Raw genomic sequence first — 9,969 nt, 5'->3', positions numbered from 1 at the left:
CACGTTTCTGATTTGGAACCAGCGAGAGAGAGATTTGACGTCAGTATTCCATTTGAAACGATGAATAATTGAAAGTCCGTCTGCATAAACACAGTAAATGTAAAACTCACTGCTCCCGCATCCAAAGCATCACTCAACACAAACTCCTAAGCACACCTGAAATAGCACATTACCATAGAGCGGTCACCTGCGACTCATGATGTTACACCTTGTGTCACCAGTTGTCCCATGAGGGATCTGGGCCGATATCAGCAGCAGGCCAGGTAACCTTGACTACAAGTTGTGCATGGATGAAACACAGGGCCTCAGTGGAGAGATCTTCTCTTTGTCTTCTCCCTCCACTCTCCAGAGGGTGTTTTTCCCTCATCACCTCTTCCTCGTCTCAGCTATGCGGAGCTTCATGACAGGCATGTCCCAAAATAAACCCAGGGGCTCCGTTAAAACGCAAGTGGTGCTGTGTTTACTGCATGTTCACGCAACAGGGGCCCGATTAATCAACTGAGTCATTATAGCTTCCCTCAATCGCTGAAATCGTCTTATATCTATGCACCTAGCCCTTAAGCGTGATTACTGCCGCATCGTTAAGCAGAAGCCGCCCTTATGTTCAGTGAGACAAAGAGGCTCAGTATGTTAATACCATTAGGAGAAATTAAGACATATTCAAAGTCAGATCAGGTACAGTACATAAGCATTTTATGGCTTTATTAGCTGGAGGAAACAAAGCTTGTTTCCTCCAGCTAACAAAACTTGTTGGAAGTTGATCATTTTCAGTTGTTGATGTGATTTTGAAGGTGACACTTTATTTATGTGAAAACCTGGTCATCATTGAATCCAATGAAAAGATTGAAAAAGCAAAAAAGCAAATACTCCACAATTTTATTTTGAAAGAGCCAAAGTACAGTAGGAACAAACAAAAGGTCAACTTTAAACTTCACTTTCACGTGTTTTTGATTTCTTTGTCACAGTATTTGTGTTATTTGTTTCAGCATTCGACAAACGCATCACCTGTGAGCTTCTGACCTCCTCTACAGAAACTGCCACCGGCGCTACTTTTATTAAGTGCAGTCAGTTAGTGTTGCTGAGAGAGCGCTTGTGTCGTCGTCACTTCAAAAGACAAATGTGTGGTGTCTAATTCATGTCATTCCCGCGCGTGTTACCGTTGTTGTGACTTCCCACACGGCTGCTAATAGTGAGGCGCCCACGCTCATCGCTGAGTGGCTGAGTTGGCATTTGGAGAGGGCCCGTTTGAAGCAGCAGCTCTTCTCCTATCGTCGCTCTCTGATCTCCTCTCGTGACCTTTTTTAAAAAGATGCGTTTGTTGCCGCGGCAAAAACCCGAGCAGCTCGAAGACCCTTCAGGACGTCAACAATTATGAAATCGTCGCAGCCGTTGCGATTTTTTAATCAGACGCCTGTTAAATGAATAAATGTTCTGCCCGTTGTCACAACTCTTGACTAAGCGGCTGATTAAAGCCCTCGCTGCTACAAACACACTGCAGCGTTAACTTCATGAATGTTGATGTAACCTTGCACAGTATTGAATAATCAGGATCACAGATGAAAAGGGCACATGACAGGAGAAGAGAGGGGCTTTTAATATGCTGTTCATACGGACAGAAGCTTCTTCAGAACTTTTACAAATTACTGACTGAATGCTGCTGCAAAACATGTGGTGAATAGTTAATTCTGATGTACCTGTTCACCTGGACTCCTTATGTGAATCCTTTGCAAATGTGTAAAAAGGTGAAACACAGCCAGTTGTGACACCAACAAAGAGGAAAAAACGCTCCCTTCGCCACAGTGGCACCGGCAAATCGATTGCATCCGGGACAGGAGTTCAAAACACAGCGAGCCTTTTAATGTGTGTGACTCCTTTAATCCCAACGTGTGCCTGAGGGCGGCAAATTGTAAGACAAGGGAAACGTTGCGACAGGAATGATTGGATACGCTTCGCATCCTGTTTATCCTCTGATTCTGCAAACGTGGCCTGATATGCATGGAGTTAAAAGCAAATAGCTGAAGTACAGTCCAGTGAGCTGAGCCTTTCAACTCTGTGTTCCACCTGACTGCGTGAAAAGGGGCCCAAAGTCATTTAGAGTCGTTTCTGCCCGCGAGCACAGTATCAATCGAAGTCCTAACACAAATCAGAGACACGGGGGCCTGGGATACGTTTTAATTATGCAGGGGATTCACATGAGGAAGATAGTTTAGCTGATTTAAACCAAAAAACAATTGATGCATGGTCGAATGTGTATATGAGAAAACAGGAGAGAGAGAGAGAGAGAGAGAGAGAGAGAGAGAGAGAGTCTCACCACAGTGGGTGTGTGTCAGCGGGACATTTACAGTGGTCCCTGAATCCAGTTCTTGGGTGCCTGCTCCACTCGGTGTCCTTGAAAACCTTCAGCATGTGTTATCAGCTGTCAACCTACAGCAAGACGCCCTATCAGCACCCGAGCAGTGTGTGGTTCACCATGGAAATGCTATCACCTGTGAGTATAGGAACAGATAGAAGAAATGGAAAAGAAGCAAAGGGATGAATCACCTGCATCTGAATCTTCTTCATGCTCTTCACCAAACAACTGCTGCAAAGCGGATTATTCGGCCCTGAGGGAGGAAGTGTTTGGTGGAGAATCATACGTGCACCGACTGGACAGGGCGCGTAATGAAGGATGATTTCCACTTTTCTCCCATTAGTGCGAGACACAGTCAACCTGAACCTGCGCTTGTGTGGACAGTTTTAATTGATTCTCTGTGCACCAGCCTGGAGTTTAAGGCTGATCTGAAAGCAGTGTGCGAGGGTTACACCGCATAACCTTCGCCCCATTCATATTTATGACCCCGCTGCGAAGAATTTCAAGGGGATTTGAACGAGGATTTGATACAATTTCACATGACCTTTATGGCTGATACTGTTATCGACGCATCTAAAATGAGGCCTGACGTGAACCTATAGTTTTTCTAAGGTGAAGGAACCTGGTTTCACCTGTTGCGAGCCCAAACTTGTGCAAAGATGTGACATCGTACTGCATTGTTACACAGAGTTATATGTTTTATCTGAACCGAGGTGAAGTAATGGATTCCACCACTCGTGTTGTTTAAAGCAGAACATGCTCCGGCTCCCGGCTCACGGCGGTTCATGCGAAATTAGGTTTGGAGCCTTGTCTGTCTCACGGACCTGACAGTCTCTGCAACGCTCCATCAATCAGGCCTTCGTGGGGTTTGGAGTATTTGAAAGAAGAGCACGAGGAAGCGGGGAACCTGACACAAGGGCTACAGCAAAGATGAGCTGGAGCGTGAGGGCAGGACAACCTAGAGCCACTAAGAAGCCTCTGACCGACCTCGAGTGCAACCAACCAAAGCCCAGACTTAATTTACTCCAATTAGCTGTTATTTATGCAGCAGCAGCCGTATGGGCGCATGATAGAAACGTCACCGCACAAGGACGCGCTGGTGGCAGGACGAGGAGTATTAAGTGACAGCCTGCGCTGCGAGCTGCTGAGGGATGGAGAGGCTTCCAATGAAAAGTACTCCCTTTCATCTGCGGGGGCCGCGTGTAATCTGTGCTGTCAGAAGGACAAAAGGTGAAGGCGGGAGGAAATGAATCAGATACATATCTAAGCTGTGTTTAATTCACTGTGGCTGCCTGGAGCGCTGCACCTGCAGTGAATTAAGGCGAGGAGAGGTGCTGGACACCAGGATGTGGTTATCTGCGGTGCACACGCTCTTTTTTGTCAATAACGCACACAGGGAAGGTGTCGAGTTGAGAGCCTGGTGTAAAGTCAGACGTGTGGACGGCACAAAGGCTGCGCGTGTGTTTCAGTATGACAGGAATCAAAAAAAGGCACATGTTGGACTGAACTGTGCACGCTTTGCTTTTTCGCTGGAGCGTTTTACTCTAAAGCTCTGTCTGAAAGTGCACAAAGGTGCAGCTGAACCAGTCTGACGACTACAAAAAAATAGCAAAGTAACTACAAAAAAATAAAATGATTTGCAACATTTCCAACAGAAGCCAACTCAACATATTGTTGCTGTTACTGAAAATATACCGTTGCCATTCATTTTATTTCAGTCTGCTCTATAAAACTCTTTGGGGGAAGAACGGAGGGAGAGCCAGTTACTGTGGATTACTTAATAACATCATATTCCTTCAATTCTCCCCAGAGTGAGATGAAGCACAGCTCCGCATCCACTTGTGAAGGAGGCATTCAAGTAGTGCAAACATAGTAGGAGTTGTGGCCCTTTCTGCTCTGTTGTACGGAGATAACAGTGAGATCTGCCATTAATCATTTCACAGGACGATGACAGCACCAAGGAAATGGAGCTGAAGGGATAATAAGAATACACCGGAGAAAACAAGGCCATTCAATAGCGGGAGTTCATTATGCACTACAGGTATGGATTCGAATTTTAAAATCCTTCAGGCAATAAGAAGGAATGATCTCTCCAAATCCACCGCGCGCCGTTCTTTTACATAGATTATTCACCGTGTAGTGAAAGTAATTTACGGGACAAATGGAAATATTACCACACGGGAGAGGTGGGAAGGAGCGATGGGCAGCGACCGCGGGGGGGCGTTTCTCCCACCAGAGCGAGAGACGTGACAGCAGCGAACGGACGTTTTCCAGACCGTCGCTCTGGAAAAACATCCCCCGGGAGACGGGAGGGATCGCTCGATGGATTACTGCAGCGAGGGCCGGAGACGCCAGTGTGGGCGACACTGGGGGCCGTGATGGCAGGCGCTCGGCGCTCAATGCTGAGCTGAACCCCACGCTCCAGGAGGACGGCTCTGCTGCGAGGAGCTGAATATGCCAGCGAGCGGCCAGATTAAATGCTCAGGACGAGAGCTGGTGGAGGAAACCCAGCCTGTCGGCTGATGAGTTTCACAAAGTCTCTCATTTGTGTGTGTGTGTGTGTGTGGGGGGGGGGGGGGGGGGGGGGGGGGGGGGGGGGGGGGGGGGGGGTTGTGTTGTGTGAGCTGTGTTGCCTGTATATGCTGGTGTTTAGTCAGCCCATTTTAAAGCAGCTGAGGAGTATTTCTCAGTCAATTAAAAGAAACTCTGCAAATTACTATTCAGAATCATTCAAATGAAGAATTTGGCCTCAAATGCAGGAGCCCCGTGTTTTCTCTCTCCCTCTCTCTCTCTCTCCGCGGTCTCAGCATCCCGCGTGACATTATCGTCCTCCTGCTCGCCTCCCTATTAGAAAATAAAATGAGCTTGGGCGCCCGCGAACCCAATTACCGGCCGAGGGACGGTATCCGCTGTGTCACGGGCCTGCGCGGCGAGGCCGGGCCGGCGCCGCGGGTCGGGACAGGACGGGCCGTGGGGTTGACTTGGAACACGCGCGGTTGCGACCCGGCCGCGCCTCGCTCGGCCTGCTCTGCATGTGCGAATGCGACCATGCGGGTCATCAGCCAGCCGCCCCGGTCCGTTCCCATCTGTCACGGTGCTGACTCCACATTACAGGCGCACAAATGTTGTTTACTCCCAATTCTCGGGAAATGGAAGGGCTCATCAATTCAAATGTCAGTTGACGCGGGGGGGAAAGAAGACACTTTGAACTATACAGTAAATCATCCCAATCCTCTCCAGAGATCCTCCGCTTATAATGTGAGGCTGCTCGAACGCAGGGGGCTGCGTTTCCTTTGCTTCTCCAGGTGACAAAAGACACATGACAGTGTGAATGTGATCTTTTAATCTCTATCTCAGGCAGATAGCGTGAGCTCATAGATGTGAGACGGTAAAAGCTGGTTGCACGCGAACGCCGGAGAGTCAGGGGAAAGGAATGGAAGCAACATGAGGTGTTTTATCTCTGCAACGGGAGTTTTCACTGAGCTGCAGAGCACCTGAGCAGGTTCTCAAACACACACACACACACACACACACACACACACACTTCACCTGTGCCCGGCAAAGCGAAAGGTGTTTTCCCTGACTGGGAAGTAGAAGAATGCAACGCTCAAAGGGCAACTCACACAGTCACAGTGGAATAAAAGAACGGGGAGTTACAGTAAAAAACCCCGAAAAAAAGCTCAGTCCAAGTCCAACTTAACTCCGCTTCATTCATTCACGGCGGCCGGACTCACCTTCGCCGAGTCGCTCTCATGTGGTGCCCAGAATAAAAAGGCGGAGGAGTCTGCGGGTCAATACCGGCCTGGAATTCATGCATTTCATTTCAATTTAATATGGTGTCACTGTGGTAAATGGCCGTGGCACCGGCCGGGCAGGGACCTGCACCAGTCTGCGGGGAATGAGCGATCATCGCAGCTTCGCCTTCTGATGAAACACACGCGCACGATGGAGCCAGAGAGGTGCCGTCAGCGGTCGCTCCCACACACGATACACACGATACACACAATACACACGATACACACGATACACACGATACACACAATACACACGATACACACGATACACATAATACACACGATACACACGATACACACGATACACACGATACACACAATACACACAATACACACGATACACACAATACACACGATACACACAATACACACAATACACACGATACACACGATACACACGATACACACAATACACACAATACACACGATACACACAATACACACGATACACACGATACACACAATACACACGATACACACAATACACACAATACACACGATACACACAATACACACGATACACACAATACACACGATACACACGATACACACAATACACACGATACGCACGATGCACACGATGCCTTCACGACGCCTTCACGACGGGTCTAATCAAATTAACTCCTCCATCAGCCGTTACAGCGGCGTCCCGTTTTCATCCGCGTGGAAGCGCCAATGATTCCCTCCGCCATCAACAAGCAGCGGCGATTCAGGATCGATATGTGCTTTGTTCTCGCCGTCGGTTTGACCCGGCTGTGACCCGGTGCCGATGCTCGTGTGATCCATTTCTCTACACGACGCCAGGAAAGAGCTGTGACTTCAAGCTGAGCAATTACTGGTGCAAAAGGCTCGTTTATTTCTACGACATACTAGCAATTGGCTACATGTTTTTAAATATATGACGACATGACGGGAGCCAGGCTTTATTTTAATGGCCTCATGCAGCTCCGTTACTGATGCGTCTGTTGGTCCTTCTCCAGCAGCTGCACTATTTCCCACTTCTCACACCGGGAGGCCACGCTCAGAGCCGACGCTCCGGAGGAGTCCAGCAGCGTCGCGTCCGCCCCGTTCAGCAGCAGCGCCTTCGCCGCCGGCTCGCAGCCGTGCCGGGCGGCCTCGTGCAGCGGCGTCGCCCCGCCGGCGCCCGCCGCGTTCACGTCGGCGCCATGCGCGATCAGGCGGAGGACGCCGGGGACGGCGCCGGCGGCGCACGCCACGTGCAGCGGCGTGCGGCCCGCGCGCTCCCTGCCGTCGGCCTCGGCCCCCGCCGCCAGCAGCGCGGCCGCCGCCTCGGGCTCGCGCTGGCGGCAGGCGAGGTGCAGCGGCGTCCAGCCGTCCCGGCCCGCGGCGTTCACGCAGCCGCCCTGGTCGGCCAGCTGCACCAGCGCGGCGCCGTGGCCCCTGGCGGCCGCCAGGTGCACGGGGGTCCAGTCCTGCAGCGTCCTGGCGTTCGGGTCGGCGCCGTTCGCCAGCAGCTGCCTGCAGATGCCCGCGTGGCCCCTCAGGGCCGCCCGGTGCAGCGGGGTGAAGCCTCCGCTGTCCGCGCCGCCGACGTTCACCCCGGTCTTCACCAGGAGTCGCACCAGCCTGTTGTGACCCTCCTCGGCCGATAGGTGGAGCGCGGTGGCGAGGGAGGAGTCGGCGGCGCCGGGGTCCGCCCCCTTGGAGAGCAGCAGCTTGGCGATGCCCAGGTGCCCGTAGGCGCACGCCAGGTGCAGCGGCGTGCGGCCGTGCTCGCGCTCCCGCGCCCCCGCCGCGTCCGGCGGCAGCCGCGAGAGCAGCAGGCGCACGGCCGCCTCGTGTCCGTTCTGGCAGGCGAGGTGCAGCGCCGTCCACCCGGACCGCTCGCGGGCCTCCGCCGCCGCGCCGCGGTCCAGCAGCAGGCGCACGCTCCGGTCGTCGCCGCCCTGCGCGGCGAAGTGCAGCGCCGTCCACTGGTCCTCGTCGCCCCCGGTCGGGGTCGGCGCCGCGTGCGAGCGCGGCGATCTCGTGCAGCCTGCGGAGGCGGAGGGGGAGAAACGGGCCTGTTGCGTGAGTGACGCTGGCGGCACAACAAAGCGAATGCGGCCTCTTCACACGCGTGGCTTTGTGCGGAGGCCACGTTCTTTACAGTTCCATTGTAGGTTGAAACTATGGGGACGAGCAACTTTGGCATCGCTGCGAGGTTGCCTAGCAACCAGGAAGGATAACAACATAAATAGTACGCTAAGCTACCGGGGTCTTAATATTTTTAGCACAGGAAATGGCAACTGCCATCAATCACCCGACTGCAAAGGAAATTATTGAGAAATAAGCATATTTTAAAAATCTAATTAAGAACAAACATAATAGGAGCACAGACTATGATCAATCCTATTAGACTCGCGTGCAGACCTCTTCAGAACCGCGACGATGAGCGGGGTGTAGCCCCTGGCCGTGCTGCAGTTGACGTGGGCGCCCAGGCTCAGGACGTGCTCCACGCTGCCCGCGTCCCCGCTGGCCACCGTGTAGTGGAGGAGGCTCTTCTCCTCCGAGAACTGGGCGAGGACGTGCTCTCCCTTCACCGAGCGCCTGAAGCTGCTGAAGTCCTTTGTGGACAGCAGCGCCAGGAGCCCGTTTTGCCCGTGTTGGTCATCTGCGGAATAAATGCGCAGGGAAAAGTATGAGGATGATGAAATAGAGTCGAGTCGTTTTGCTGCACTCCTTCTTTTTTGATCGTCGTGGCTTCAGGAGGCTCAGCTCCAGGTGTGAAATACCTCGTCTAGACAAATGTTGTCAAAGGATCAATAAGCAAAAACTGGGAATCATTTTTTAATAAGCTGCACTATTGTTTCTTTTATTGTCTCCTCCACCGATAGTCTCTGCTGTTCACTACTAGGAAAATATTAAAATGTGACAGCACTGTAAATAGCACTTTTTAAATGTCAGCCCTCCAGGCTTTGTGTTGCATTGAGCATGATTTCCCTTCTCGAGCCATGTGTTTACCTGAGGGAAGGTCAGGCTTCTCAGGCAAAGCAATCTAAGATGGAAAGGAAGAGAGGAAAGAATGCAATATTAGCTGCAGCCGCAATCGACCATCACGAGCGGCTAATAAACACACGTCAATCAGGATGTGAGCGGGGCGTTTGAGGGCGTGCATTGAACTCCGCTGAGCAGCCGTGGCATCGATGACCGGATGCGGTGTGTAGATACAGTTCCTAACGGCGAGTCCTCCCCCCGCACCCTGAGCCGACCTCTGGGTCAAAGGTCATCCACAGCATCACAATAAGCAGAACCTACATTGTGTCCGGGCGAATCCGGCCGAGAACTCGATGGGTTCTGCTCCCCGCTGACGTTCCTGTGGCACTGGATCGGCCCCGGGATCTTGAGGACTTCGCTCAGAGCTTCTGTTTTCCCCACGATGTCTGCAAACGGAATCAAACGAGGTCGTGACCGGCGCCTGTTCGTGCATCAACGCCACACGTTCATTGGGCCCGGTACCTGGGAACAGGGGCCTCTTCCTGGGGTCCTGGTCCCAGCACCGCTGCATCAGCCTGATGCTCGGATCGCACTCGCTGGGCCGGGGCTCCGGGATCATGCCCACGGACGGCCTCTTGCCGCTGGACGCCTGCAGGAGCACCGCGGGCACGCTGCACCCTGGGTCCACAGGACAGAGGGTGCACACGCGCCGTCAGATGGGCGCACGCAACCGCTACAGTGCATCTGTACAGTAGCAGCTTCCTGCTAAACCTCATGATTCAGTCCCAGATGCGAGCGTGGGCTGAGCCACAGAGAGGAACAGAAACTCAATGCAAGGAAGTGAATGGACCAGCACACGTTCTGCGTTGCTGTTCACGTGTAATTTCA

General features: G+C 52.4%; 1 protein-coding gene across 1 annotated transcript in view; it reads right to left on the bottom strand.

Moving 5' to 3' along the window:
• Nucleotides 1-6,976: 6,976 nt before the first annotated feature.
• Nucleotides 6,977-9,969, bottom strand: part of ankk1 (ankyrin repeat and kinase domain containing 1) — a 4,198-nt gene continuing 1,205 nt past the window's right edge. The window contains 6 exon segments of the mRNA XM_029172470.3: nt 6,977-8,118; nt 8,120-8,140; nt 8,518-8,758; nt 9,109-9,142; nt 9,403-9,527; nt 9,604-9,759. Coding sequence (XP_029028303.1) covers nt 7,095-8,118; nt 8,120-8,140; nt 8,518-8,758; nt 9,109-9,142; nt 9,403-9,527; nt 9,604-9,759 — 1,601 coding nt within the window. The 3' untranslated portion in view covers nt 6,977-7,094.

The sequence above is a fragment of the Betta splendens genome, chromosome 13 (assembly GCF_900634795.4).
Source record: "Betta splendens chromosome 13, fBetSpl5.4, whole genome shotgun sequence".
NCBI lineage: Eukaryota > Metazoa > Chordata > Actinopteri > Anabantiformes > Osphronemidae > Betta > Betta splendens.
The sequence above is the reverse complement of the archived record's forward strand: the minus strand, read 5'-3'. Positions and strand labels throughout refer to the sequence as shown.